This window comes from Panthera pardus, unplaced genomic scaffold (genome assembly GCF_024362965.1).
Source record: "Panthera pardus isolate Hobbes unplaced genomic scaffold, ASM2436296v1 HiC_scaffold_12, whole genome shotgun sequence".
Taxonomy (NCBI): Eukaryota; Metazoa; Chordata; class Mammalia; order Carnivora; family Felidae; genus Panthera; species Panthera pardus.
In genome coordinates this window covers 15,552,801-15,566,873 of record NW_026526677.1, presented here as the reverse complement: position 1 = coordinate 15,566,873, position 14,073 = coordinate 15,552,801, and the positions used below count along the sequence as shown (strand labels likewise).

The window sequence follows — 14,073 nt, the reverse complement described above, 5'->3', positions numbered from 1 at the left end:
CAACGCCACACTTGTCTTCTGGGGAGTTTCCCATAAAGATGTTTACTGCCTGGCTTCTGGGTTCAGAGGGACAGCCCATCCCATCGACCATTTTCATGATCAATGAATGATGTACCTTTCAGGGGCCACTTTTATAGTGCGCTCTTGGGGGTGATTTTCACCAGGGAGATAAATGAGAGTTAGGAAGAATGATGGCCTTTCAGAATTGAGATCCCTGCATGCACCAAGTCCCATAAAATGCTGTTTGATTTAAAAAATTGCTTGAAGCAGTTCACATTTTAGTTAATTACGTCAGTGGGTAAAAATAACTATTGTCATATGGTGCGTGGGCTTGGTTTTAGAAGGATAAAGAGTCTATTGTTACCCATTGTGTTATTCAGCCACTTATTATCTATCCCTAAAAACCAAACGTGTATAATGGAAAACCTGAAGATTTGTCACTTGCTAAAATCCAGGCTGCTCTGTGAATTCACCCTCACACTCCGCTCTTTTTGAGAGCAGTGCAGAAGCCTTCTTAATGGAGTCCGTTTAAATGCGTTGCTAGAACCTGTCCCCAACACCCTTGGCAGGCAGGGGTTCGTGGCCGGCAGCCCTGGAGTCACTTGGGTTCCGTAGTCTCAGTGGAGACTTGCTCAGGGACAAGCCAACTGAGTGCTCCTGGGAGGGGTTAAGGTACAGAACTTCCAAGTCAGATAGACCTGGGCTAGAATCTTAGGTTTACTAGCTGTTAAGATGCTGGATCAGGACCTTCAGTTTTCCAGGGCTTAGTTTCTCCATCTGGAAAATGGGGATGAACACCGTTACTGCCTCCTGGGATTGTTGTAAGGCTAGTTGAGAGCTTAATCAGTATCGTAACAAGTAGAGTCAACCAGCATTAAGTACCTGCAGGGAGTCCCTCTTTAGGTGGTGTTTCTACCACTCTTCCCTGACACATCGCCCTCAAGCCCCTTCAGACCCAAGTTCACAGTGTCCTTGGGCACCCCCTGCCTGGTTAGTGGGGTGGCTCCACATTGCACTGTCACGTGCTTTCCTGCCTCTTTTGTTTGGAGAGTCGGAACCGCCTTAAGTGCCCTCGGTATCTTGTTGCGGTGCAGGGTCTGGGGCAGGGTGGGTTGGAGGTGGGGGGAAGGCCTGGGCGGCAAGGACTGAAAGGGGCTCAGAATCTGGAAGCAGCTGGGGGCTGGAGCTTTCCTGAAGGTCATCAAGGGAGAAGGTCATCAAGGGAGCTGACAGGTGGCAGCTTCAGGGGTTAGGTGAGGTGGAAGACAGCTCTTAGGCTGGGAATCCAGAATCCTTGTTTTGTTTGAGCCTCAGGGAGATCTCAGATGTGGGATCTGTGTTATGTATATCCTTCCGCTATTTAAAAGTGATGAACTGGATGGTTTGGTGAGACCCTTACGACCCCCCCCCCCCCCACTCCCCACTCATGACTGTTGGGGGCAGTTGAACCTAAACCTCTTGGTCACCATGCTGGGCTGTGCTTACCATAGTCACAGGCTCTCAGAGGTGAGGGGACATGAGCCCTGTGGTGTGGATCCTTTGTGCAGCCCTGCAGACCCTTGCCTGCTCATCTCCACCTTCCCTGCCACTGGGAGGAGGCTGACCTCCATGGGCTACGTCAGTGGATGCCCTTGACTTCTCCCAGATAGAGATGGGGGAGGAGCAGTCCCTCAATCCTTTTCCTTTCTTTCCCCATTGCTGCTGCCTTAGGATTCTTGCCCGTCCCTTATTGGCTCCACTTACCCCACCCCCACTCTTGTAAAGAGACTCTTAAACTATCTTCAGGACCCCCCACCCCCACCCCGGTTGAGTGTGCCCATTTGTCCCTTTCAGGATCCCGGTGAATATTAGCATGTTTTAGAAAGAATAATGTAGTGGTTGTATTTATTTTTCACCGTGCGCGTTGTAGGGAGAGGTTAGAGGAGGGGCAGCCAGGGGTGTGGATGAAGAAATAGGGCCTGGCTGTCACCTCTGGTGTTCATCACAAAGGGCCTTGATTTAGGTGTTGGCCTTTTATCCTCCAAATGAGGGATTATGGGTAGAGTCACAGTGACGCTCTGACAGGATTGAAGGGAAAATATACTGCAACAGATATTACCCGCTTCTGGTACTTTTAAATTTTTTGAAAGTGTATACTGAGCACTTCAAAAAATAAATACGGCCTGAGTTTTTCTGAGCCCTGGGAGGAGGCTGCTTATGTTATTTAGGGCTTGGGGTTAAGAGGATTTGGTTTATGGTGGCCACAGTATGGAAGGGGGGAAGTCAAGGTGCTTTGGGCGAGGAAGCATCTTTAGGACCTGGCTACTGAGTGTACCGGTGGAGGGCGAAGGGAGGGAGGGGTCAGGTTATTCTGGTTATAGCCTGGGAGACAGGTTTAATGGGGTATTTACAGGGAGACTTGGAGAGAAGAGAATCCATATGTGTGTGCTTTGCTGTGAATGTAGGAGTAAAATTTATATGTAGAGGAGCTGGGGAGAATTTCAAAGTTTTAGGTAAATGCAGCTAATGACATCCTGTGATTTAGGTGTTGAGTAGAAAGAATCCACTGTTCAGAGTGGACCACTGATGTAATGGCTGCAGCTTTGGCTGTGTTGTGTTGGCATTGAGGGCAATATTAATAGTTTGGTTTTCCGGGGGTCCTGGAAGAGGATACTTCTGCCTGGAACTATAGTTTCAGGACCGGTGGTAGTTTCCAAAGAGAACGAGAACTTTGTTTGGCTCATCACATCGGCATAACCAAAGTGAAACAGGAACACATTCGGGGAGGGGAGTGATGAATAAGGCTGGAAGGCTCAACAGCCGGGGTCTGCTTCTCGGAAAAGAGTCTGGAGGTGACTCTGCTATTCAGTGTAGGATGGTCAGTTAATACCAGCCATCTGGTTGACTAGTAGGTTTCTACTGAGCCTGGGGAGTCGAGGTCAGCAGACTTTGAAGTCTGTGGCAGAATTGAAGATAGTATCATACTCTTTTCTTTTTTTTTTTTTTTTTTTGTATGTCCGTATGTCTTCCTCTTAAATCAGTGAGCCTAATCTCTCATCTCAGTGATTGCTTCATTTGCCCAGCCATGGGGGCCTGCAGAAGTCTTGGGTCATCTGTATGGGGGATTTTGCAGAGGAGTAGTGAGAAAGGAGGGTGAGCTATGAGTACTCCATCTGTGTCTGCATCCCAGGAGAGAAGGGGTTGGGGAAGCTTAGTGAAAGTGGTTGAGGTTGAGGTAGAAATCAAGACCTGCGTTCTGGTTTTGGTGCTTCCTCACTGGCTATGTGTCCTTGAGTAAGCCGCTTTCTACCTCTGGGCCTCAGTGCCTACCTCTGTAACTGAGCTGTTGCTCATTCATTTAAATGCTTCGCAGATAGGAGTTTCAGATTGCCCGTTGGTTTTGTCAGTAGGATCTGAGCCTTGGTGTTGTCATCTGTAAAATGGGGATGAAAGTACCTTGCAGAGTTGCTCTGAAGATTTAAAGATGATGGTGATAGCAATAGCTGTTAAAGACATCACCTACTTTCATCCTTACCACAACAAGGCAGGCATGATTATCATCCCTGTTTACAGATGTAGCCCCGGAGGGACAGAGAGGTTAAGGTCCCTGCCCAAAGTCACAGAACCAGTAAATGGTGAAACTGAATGATTCCCCCCGCCCCCCCCCCCCCCCCCCCCCGGGCAATCTGATTCCAGATCCTAAGCTTTTAACTGTGATTCCATGACTCTGCTCAGACAAGGGATGTAGAAAGCACACCTCAGTGCCTGGCACACAGTAGGTGTCCAGGAAACTCGAGTTCCTTCCTTTTTATCCTCAGAATGCGAAAGTGGAGGTTGCCCAGAGTGCCTTTGGTCAGGCAGTTTTGCCCAGCTCAGCTTTCTAATTTCCAGTTCATGGTGCTTTCTCCCTTTTCTTCTTTTCTTTTCTTTTCTCTTTTCCTTTTTCTTCTCATTTTTCATTTCATTTCATTTCATTTCATTTCATTTCATTTCATTTCATTTCTTTTTTTTTTTTGAGAGAGAGAGGGAGAGAGAAAGAATCTTAAGCAGGCTCCACGCTTAGCGGGAACCCCGACTCGGGGCTCAGTCCTACAACCCTGAGATCGTGACCTGAGCAGAAATCAAGAATCAGATGCTCAACTGACTGAGCCACCCAGGTGCCCCCTTTTCTCCCTTTTCTAATTTTCCAAATCTTCTTTCCAAAACCTCCCTATTTATTACCGTCCTCTTCTCCCCCACCTCCCGCCTCTTCCTTCAGGAAGCTTTCTTTCCCTTCTTCCTTCTAGTGGCTGAACTTGATCATACAAAGTTACCTTCCTACTATCTTAAAAAAAAATTGAGATGAAATTCACGTAACATAAAATTAACCATTTAGAAGAGTATAGTTCAGGGGCACTTAGTACATTCAGCGTGTTGCGTGTTGTGCAACCACCACCTTTATGTAGTTCCAAACAGTTTTATTACCTGAAAGGTGACCCTGTACCCGTTAGCAGTCATGCTTCCTTTTCCCTCTTGCTAGCCCCTGGCGATTACTGGTCTTCTCACAGCCTGTTTCTATGGATTTCCCTTTTCTGGACATTTCCTGTAAGTGAAATCAACATATGGGCCTCTGTGTCTGGCTTCATTTCATGTAGCATAATGTTTCTGAGGTTTATCCACGTTGTAGCATGTACCAGAATTTCACTCCTTTTTATGGCTGAATGGTATTCCCTTGTATGGCTGTACAGCACGTGGCTTATCCATTCATCTGTCAATGGACATTAGGTTGTCCTCCACCTTGGCTATTGTGAATAGTGCTGCTGTGACACCCACTCCTTTTTATGGAAGCTCTACTCCCTCATTCAGCTTGGGTTCAGGGGCTGTGACTTCTGGCATCCCCTGAGTCCTAGCCACAGGGCAGGCTCACTCATAACCCTCTTATGGATGGGTCTGCTGAAGCTAGGGGGGAGACGCCTGGGAGCCTCGGATGAGAAGGGGACAAACATTGGAGTCTGATGTGCCGCTGGCACCAGGCAGCCTGTGCACGCTAAATCTAGCTCAGTTTCTGCCCCTGGGGGAGGTAGGGAGGAGAAGAGAGTTTTATCTCCAGCCTCAAGCACCTGTTGTCATCTCTCCTTCCTGTGCCTGGGGCAAGTGACACCAGCCGGGAAACTCAGTTGTGTGACCTCGGGTTGTGTACTCTGAGCCCTTGTGTCCCCATCTGTAAAGTGGGGAGTATAATTTCTATTTTATAGGGTTGTTTTGGGAGATTCAGTAAAATGGAAAGCTTCCTTCTTTTTCTATCAGGATTTGGGGTCTCTGGGTTAGGGAGCAGATGTGGAAGGGCGTTTGAATACAGGATGATTTCTGTGGATGCCTTCTTGATTAGTAATCACTAGAGTTCTTCTGGATCCTCTTAGAAAGGGAAGGAGCAGAGGTTACTCTCATCGTGTTTAGCTGGTACTGCTGGGAAGTTGTCCCCAGCTTCCTCTTTTCTGCAGTTAACTTTCATGGTTGGTGTGTGAACCTATTTCACCTCCTGGTACAAGTAGGCTTGGAGCTAATTTTAGAAAGATGAGTTTTCTGTTGATTGTATTGTTTTATTTTATTTTATTTTACTTTATTTTATTTTATTTTATTTTATTTTATTTTGAGAGAAAGCGAGTGAACATATGAGCAGGGGAGAGGGGTAGAGGGAGAGAGAGAATCTTAAGCAGGCTCCATGTTCAGTGTGGAGCCCAATCTCACAATGGTGAGATCACGACCTGAGCCAAGGTCAAGAGTCAGACGCTTAACTGACTGAGCCACCCAGGCGCCCGGATTGTATTCTTTTAAAAAGTAATTACAAAGTTTCTCCCATGCCAGGTGTCTTGTGGGGGTGTTGTTTGCAAGGGTCTTTTTCTCCTGTGATCAGTGCAAAAGTTTAGGGGTCCGGCAGACCGGGGCTTCCATCCTGGTTTTACTTCTCCCTGACCAGCTCTGTGACCCTGGACGACAGATCATTGGCCTTTCAATTTCTTCATCTGTAAAAATGAGGGTTCATGCGAAAACTAGCTACCTTTGTTGTTATTGTGCCAACCAGTGTTCTTTTGGTTTTAAATGTTAGACAACCCCAAATGAAAGGGGGGTTGCATCTCCCTAGGCAAGAAGGCTCGCGGTAGGACAAGCGTACGATGGGTTGATTTAGTAGCACGAGGATCCAGGTGTTTGCCCCTTTCTCCTCATCAGCCATCCTCAGGAGGTAGGCGATTTCTCCCCTCCTTGTCACACCGAGGCTGTAGCAGCTCCAGGCATCACGGGCAGATCCGATGAAGTGCGGCAAACTAGGACGGCATTTTCTTCCATGTAATTCCTTCTTCTTAGTGAGCAAGCTTTTCCCTCGGAAGCCCCCTAATGGACTTCTCTTGTGTCCCTTTGTCTCATGTTTTAGTCTGGGCTTTTTAGGTCCCCCGGGTCCTGAGGAAAGGATTGAAGTGTTGACGCTTTATTTAGGAAGTCAGGCCCAGTGAGGTCAAGATGAAGGAAAAGAAGGGGGAGTGAGGCCAGGGAAGATGGAAGCCGTGTGATCGTTTCACACTGAGCCGCGAAGAGACACGGCTGGTGTGTTTGTGCGGCACATTGAGGGGGGCTGCCGGGAGAAACTGTACCCCGATTTGTCAGGAACACTCTTCACTTCGCTTGCTGGAGTTTTTGGAGGGTAGAAGGAAGAAAGGTTTTGACGTTGATAGCTTTTGAAATCGATATTTAAACCTTCCCTAAGTCCTGGTATATTTCTCACCAGTTGCTTTACATCGGGAGGCAGGGTGGCCGGTGGTTAAGGACATGGACCGTGAGTCAGACTGCCTGGGTTCAAATCCAGACGCTGCAGCTCACTGGCCCACGAGGGACCTGCTCCTACATTTAGGGTTATTGAGAGGATTGAGTGAGTTAATGTCTGAAAGCACCTGAACAGTGCCTGACAAGTCAGGCTCTGTGCATATTGATGGTGACCCTTGCCCTTTCACCTCTAGAACTCAGAGCTGTTTGTCCCATGTAATGATCATCAGCCAGTCAACGTTTACTGAGTCTAGGGCTGTATAGGACACAGATCGAAAGGCACAGACACTCTTTGCCTTCTGTGTACGCCCTCCTCTGACTTTGGCCTTCCGTGTACACCGTCCTCTGACTTTCTTCTGCGAGTGGTACCTACCTTAGGGGCACCTTCCGTCTGTCCTGTCATTTGATTCAACGGTCTCTCTCAGCCGTGAGCCCCGCAGGGCACAGAGGCTGTCTGTCTGTCTGTCTGTCTGTCTGTCTGTCTGTCTTAGCTCTGGGGCTTTACACTGCACTTGGCACATGCAGGCGCTTGAGAATTGCTTAGTCAATGACCTGTCAGTACTTTCTACTCTACCTTGAAGGACTTATTTACAGACATGTCTTATTCCCCTTGCTTTCCTAAAAGCAGTTAGAGACCAGGCCCCGATCGTCAATGTTTGTGGGCGCTGTTTGGGTGGATGGTTGACTGCATGAATCCCAGTTCAGGATACAACACGTAGAGGCATATATGAAGATATGAAGAGATAATAACACTGCAGAGGGCTGGGACAGGCCATTTTAGGGTCTTGAGGTCAGGTAGTTTATGTTTTCCAACTGCTGGGTGGAAAAAAAGGAAAAAAAGAAAAGAAAAGCTTGCTGCCTGTGCTAACTTGCTTAGCAACCTGCTCCTCATCTTTCTGTCTCCTGTGGTCCATCCAGGGACTAGTGGATTGATGCCTGGCATGGATGGTCGGCAGGGGCTGGAGGCAGGAAGATGAGCTGAAAGAGTGTAGGCCTGAGACGAAGAGGGGCTTGAGGGGGTAGGGTGGGGGTGGAAATGGAAAGCATGGGGGGGCGGTGGGTGGGTGGGTGGGTAGGAAAGGAGAAGCAACAGGGTGTGGGCCCTGAATTTTGTGGGGTGTGAAGAATGAGGAGGAAGAGTCCGCTTCCTTTGGGGATTGGTGCCTGGGCCCCTGGAAGATAGGGTGGCGAGCAGATCTTTTTTTCCATCTGCCTAACCCGTGAGATGAAAGTGAATGTTGTCTTTGCCTTCTCCATTTGGTAAGCCCGAAGGATATTTCCTTTGGGTTGGGTTGAGTGCTTAGGCTCCTGGCCGTGTCCCACCTTGGCCTTGCTGTAGGACCTTGGGCAAGTGTTTTTCCACCTGTAGGCCTTAGGGGATTACTTCCTTTCCAAAACAAGAGGCTCATTCTTTCCTTTAGTGTCATTTACTGAGTGCCTACTGTATGCACCATTCTAGGCAAGGGCACAGACGAGGTTTCTGTTCTCATGGAGCATACGTTTTCGTTGGAGGAGGCTGAAGATAATTGAGGTAAATTGCCAAGGAGGAAACATACTAGTGATGTGATGGAGAGTGAGAGTTGCTAATTTCCGCTGGTTGGTTGGAGAAGGACTGCCTGATGAGGTGGCATTTTAGGCCATGACACAGGAAGGTCTGGGGCAGAGTATTTCTGGAGAAAGGAATCAATGTGTAAAGGCTGTAAGAGAGAACCAGCCTCAGGAACAATGAGAAGGGCGTGATGAGATCATGGGGGATATGTAGACTGTGGTTAAGACTTGGGGTTTTATTTAAGTGTGATGGGGAATTGGAGGACATTTTTTCCACTAGAATCCCTTTTGATTATTTTCCTCTTTACGAGGGCCATACTTTTAAAAATCCTGTTAACCAAAAAAGTGTGCTTACTAAACAATAGATGTACAACTTCAAATTATTTTAGGTTTTTAAAGTATGGGGAAATCATTTATGGATCATGATGCAGATCTTTGAGGACCCTCCGGGGATCTAAAGATGGCAGATTGGGACACTCAACTGAATAATCTTGAAGGTTCCTGTTTCAAACATTCATGCTTCCCAAAGCTGCATGCCATGTAATTAAAAAAAAAAAAAAAAAAAAAAAAAAAAAAAAAAAAAAAAAAAAAAATTACGCCACCTACCGACAGAAGGAAGAAGGTGGACTTTTGCGCAAGGAAAATCCCAAACCCAGTAGATTTCTTCGGTTGTGCACCTGGCTTTACATTCTGTACGTGCGACCTGAAAATGGCTGTGGGGAAGGGTTGTTATGGTCCTGCTTTCCTTTTTGCTTCCCTAGAGAATCTTGATTGTGCGTCTGTGTCCCTGTGCATCAATTCATGATGCAGTGGCAGGGGAGAGGGCTGACCTGGGAGCTGCCCCAGTATTGGATGTATGTGTGGGGAAGAGCACTGGATGGCTCGGCCTCCATATAACTGAGTTAATCCATTGTTTGTAACTGACCTCTGGTTTCACTGAGTTCCCTTATTCAGTGTCCCCACACCCTAGTCCCTGCCAGTAGGCCTTTTTTAATGTAGTCGTTAACACCCCATCCCTATCATTAAATTCTCAACTGCTTTATTCCTGATTTGCATTTTCCGTGGCTGAATGAATGCACTGACTTCCGTTTTTTTTTTTCTGTTACAGATGGTGTGCGCAGGTGACGGTGAGTAGCACTTCCCGGTCTTCTCTTGTGTTGTTCGTTATCGCCCCCTGCTGGACACAGCATCATTAACAGCAATGTGAAAATCACAGAAAATGCAAATTTGTTCAAACTCTTAGTTTCCAGTTTTATTTTAGAAGTGGGGTGAGTGTGGAAACAGCACGTGAAAGAACGAATTCAATCATTTGCACAACTTTGACAAAAATTTTCTATTTTCTGTGATTTTTACTTTCCCCAGCCTACATCTGTGGGTGATTTTTTAAAGACTTTGTTGTCACAATGCAGTATGATTTATATTTATTTTATGTGCTGTTTTCCTATACATATTTTTTGGGGCTGATACATTGCTCCATGATTTTTAAAAGTGATATACAGGGTGTATGTAACCTTTGGAAAACCAGACGTAGCCTCCTATATATTTTGCTTCCATGTGGAGGGCTGAGTTCCGGTTGCTAACTAGCGTTGGCCCATTGAAGTTCTCCCTAGTCTAGAGTAAAATGAGAAAACTAAGACTATGATAGTAAGATTTAAGTGATGCTAAACATATTTAGTTGAAAGCACCATATATTCTGGGATTATGTCCTTACTATTTTTTTTGGTCATTATTTGTTTCTATAAGAAATAAATATAACCGTATTTGGTAGTTAAAAAAATGTACCTTTTAGCATAAATAAAAATTGGTAGCTCTTGTCTGTCCTCAAAATTTGGGGACTTTTTTTTTCCCTGATTGGTAAGATCCCAAAGTTTGTGAACCATAGAGATAAAATAATTAGAATGTTCTTCCAGTGCCACGGCAAGGGGGCAGATCTTGCTGAAACCTTGTAATAAAGGCAATCTCAGTTAATAACAGTGATTCTGCAAAGTCTGTACAAACAATGAGAAGAGCTCTGCAGTTGCTTTTTCTTGCTTGTTAATCAGTTTGGTAAATAAACCGGTAGGTACCTTGTGTAGCCTTGAATCATCGGTGCCAAAGAAGAAAACTTACGTGCGTGGAGAAAAGGGGGCAAAGGGGAGATGAGAGAACTGTGATTCGTTTTAAAAATCATAATGAAAACCTGTTGTACAGCAAGTATATAGTGGGAGGTGCCATTTTATTAGTTTGTGTGACCGCTGTATCTGACTGCTCAAATCAGTCACAGTTTATCACTGAAAAGTTTCCTGGTGTCTTACTGAGATGGATTTCAGTGGCTGTAGATGTGACTGATACCAGATCACAGCTGAAGCCTAGAACATTGGAAAGAAAAATGAAATGCAAACTAAAAAGTCTGTGAACCATTGCTCTAAAATGATTAGAATGTTCTCCCAGGGCTTTGAGTAAAATCACATGCTAATGACCAACAGGATGGGATACTGAACTCAGATTTTTTGAAATGTCCAAATCCAGTGACTTTGGTTACCATATTATAAAAATAAGCCTTTATGTTAAAAATAGTTTATTAGAGCTGCCAATAGAGGAACTCCAGAATGGGAGGCTTTAAGGGACTGATTCTAGGTCACAGAGGTAAGGGACAGAGTGGGTCCGTATGTCTAGTTCTGAATTCAAAGACCAGCTCTTTCCTCCTTATGTTATTCTGTCTCATGCTATCTTTGTGCCCCAAAATGGCGGAGCTTCCTCCTAGTATCAGGGTTTGGCAAGAAAGTTATCTTCTGCACCATGTAAAACCTCTCCACACACAGTGTTTTCTAAGAATGGCGAGAGACTCATTTAGCTTCTTAACGTCTTTTTTTGTATCAGCTCCTGTATAGATTTAATCTGTATTCAAGTGACAGCCAACATTGCCAATCTCTGTCATTTTGGTCTCTGTTTTTCAGCCTTCTGTTTCACTAACACACACGCATGCATGTATATATATATATACATATATGTATCTACAGTTAGTTTGTGGGAAGAAAGTCCAGGAGGAGAAATAGAGGGAAATGAAATTCTGTGATTGCACAATTCACTTCTGAAAAGTAGAGATGCAGAGCAGTCCTGACTCTTATATTTCTTTTTTAAATATCATTTTTTCTTTCCTCTTTTGGGAAACCATATTAAAATAGAATCCTTGTTTGTGTCTGACATTGAAGCTGTGTCCATCAGTCCAACCAGTGTGGCCCCAGCATGGACAAACACAGACTCAGCTGCTTCTACGTACACGCACACAGAAGGTGAAGGTCAAGCTGGGGATAACACCACAGGCTTTAGCCCAACAGCTTCATACACATCCTTCACCACTTCAGAAACAGTCAGTAAGACTTGGGCAGATTCCACGGTCGCAAATGATGTGACAGGTAAGATGAGCTCCCAGGAATGATCGTGAGACGTTCCTTTTCACCCTGTATCCTAGAGCCTTGTCCATTCACGTTGCCTGTGGGGGAGAGATTGGTTTTCGTTAATGGTGGAAGGGGAGGAGAAAAGATGCCATATTGGTTCAAGCCCAGGAGTTCAGGTGATACCTGAATCATTACCTGATCAATGCGGATCATTCGGTATTCAGGTCTTGGGTGCTTTGGGAGGTTTTAAGTAGGTCCACTTTTAAAAATCTTTTGCTATTATTGGCTAGTATTTGCTTTTCTGCTAAGACTTGGGAGCAGTGACCCCGTTAGACATGTGTCTTGATGGTGTCCGTAATTAGTAGGCTTTTCTTAAGCCCGGCAGGGAAGTTAATGCTGTTTATATTTTCAGGAGTATTTCCCGGGCCTGGAAGTTTGGTGTACTTTATAGAAGAGTGTGTGTTTCAAATGAAATGATAGCCCAGTGACACTCGCTTAGGTTTAGATTTTTATTTAGCTTATGTGTCAGTACCCTGAGGCACGTGTTATAGCTGCAGATTTAGCTCTCTCCCTTTTTTTTTTAAGCAGAAAAGAATCAAAAGTACAAAAAAGAGACAAGAAGCTCTTTTAAGCTGGGAAGAACCAAACATTTAAAAATGAACTCTTCTTTTGGTTTTCTGATCTGGGAATGTGATCTCTTTGGCTGGTGAGGCCCTGGAAGCCTGATGTCTTGGAGCCCATGGCACCTTCTGTACATGGAACAGGCAAATGAAACCATCAGTTTTCAGCAGGCTTTTTTTTTTTTTTTTTTTTTTTTCAAGCCAGGAAACTATTTCTTTAAATAAAATCTTGCCCGGAAGCCCCATAAGTAAAAAGAACTGGAGAGAGAGGAGAGAGGACCTGTAGGAGTGGGGTGTCATCAGTACCCTCAAAAAACTCTTGTTGCTCCGTAGAGCACAGGTTCAGAGGCAAAAAAAAACCCCTACGATAGAGGTTTGCTCTATCGTGAAAGAGAGGGGGACAGGTGGAGAGGGCAGGGAGAAGATGGAAAAGAATGAAGGAGGAAAAAGAAGATAGAATTTAGCAATGGGGATGGGGATGAGATGACACAGGCCAGAGGAGGTGGGAAGGTGGCGGGAAATACCCAGCCTGGTTGCTGAGCCCCTCACTCCACCTGAAAGCCCCCCGGGACAAGGCCTTCCTCATCAGCTACTATTTATTGGTCGTGGACTAAGTGCTTAGTTGTTGTTTTTTTAAAATAAAAAAAAAAACCCCATTTTTAAAAAATGTTGTTATTCATTTTTGAGAGAGAGACACGGACAGAGTGTGAGCAGGGGAGGGGCAGAGAGAGAGAGAGAGGGAGATGACCCTAAAGCAGGCTCCAGGCTCTGAGCTGTCAGCACAGAGCCAGACCTGGGGCTTGAACCCGTGAACCGTGAGATCGTGACTTGAGCCAAAGTGAGACACTGAACCGACTCAGCCATCTAGGCACCCCTGCAGTTTGACAATTTTGAAGACAGTTTCGAAGACTCTCAAATCACTGTTGAAGTTAACTGTTGTGGAGCAGAGCAGAGATCCTGAAAATCTTTGGTTACAGGTTTATTCTTTTCTGTATCATTTCCTGCTGTGAAATGATGAACTTGCACAGGACCCTGATATAAAAAAAGTATTTTTAGTGAGTCACATTGGAACATCAGTGACCCCAGTCATTCCCAAGGAAAGGTGACTGCAAATACCTTGTTCCATCAATGACCATTGTGTGTTTTTTAAAATAGAGCCGAGTCAAGTTTCTGATCTTCGTGTTTCCTTCGTGGGTGTGACGCAAGTTGCTATTACCTGGAAGAATGGCAATGACACTGCCACCTGCCGGATGCTCCTTGAAGGCATTGAAAGTTGTAAGGAGTTGCCTCAAGTCTTGGTGGTCAACATATCACACCTGACACCAGGGGTTCGACACAAGGTCACCCTGTGTCTTTCAGAATCAAATGAGGAAGGGAGAGAGTCCTCGGTTACAGATAGTGGCTTAGGTGAGTTACAAAAGTGTGCTTCTCATCTGCCATACTGGTTTTGACTTTCAGTAACTTAATAGTTTTAAGAAATATTGTTCTTGTAGTTGTATAGAGTTTTAGAATTTCTAGAGGGCTTTGCTCCAGACTTTTAGTTTTACCCCACATCTGTATGAGGAAGGAGGGAAATGTTCTCATTTTACAGGTCAGATCATTGGGGTTCAGAATGGCAACAGGGGCTGAAGCTTTCTGAGTCTGGCATCCCGGAAAGGAGCTGGCCCCTTTAGCTCTTTAAACTTTCAGTGCAACAAATACTAGATGCATTAACCCAAGTAGGGCCATCGGATGAACTTGTCACATCTGTTGCG

At 45.4% G+C, this 14,073-nt stretch overlaps 1 protein-coding gene across 1 annotated transcript in view; it reads left to right on the top strand.

Annotated features, from left to right (window-relative positions):
* Positions 1–14,073, top strand: part of PTPRJ (protein tyrosine phosphatase receptor type J) — a 170,512-nt gene that overhangs the window by 109,183 nt on the left and 47,256 nt on the right. Inside the window, exons 2-4 of the mRNA XM_053899703.1 lie at positions 9,431–9,449; positions 11,514–11,717; positions 13,475–13,726. Of these exons, the coding sequence (XP_053755678.1) occupies positions 9,431–9,449; positions 11,514–11,717; positions 13,475–13,726 (475 nt within the window). The remainder of the gene's footprint in view (positions 1–9,430; positions 9,450–11,513; positions 11,718–13,474; positions 13,727–14,073) is intronic.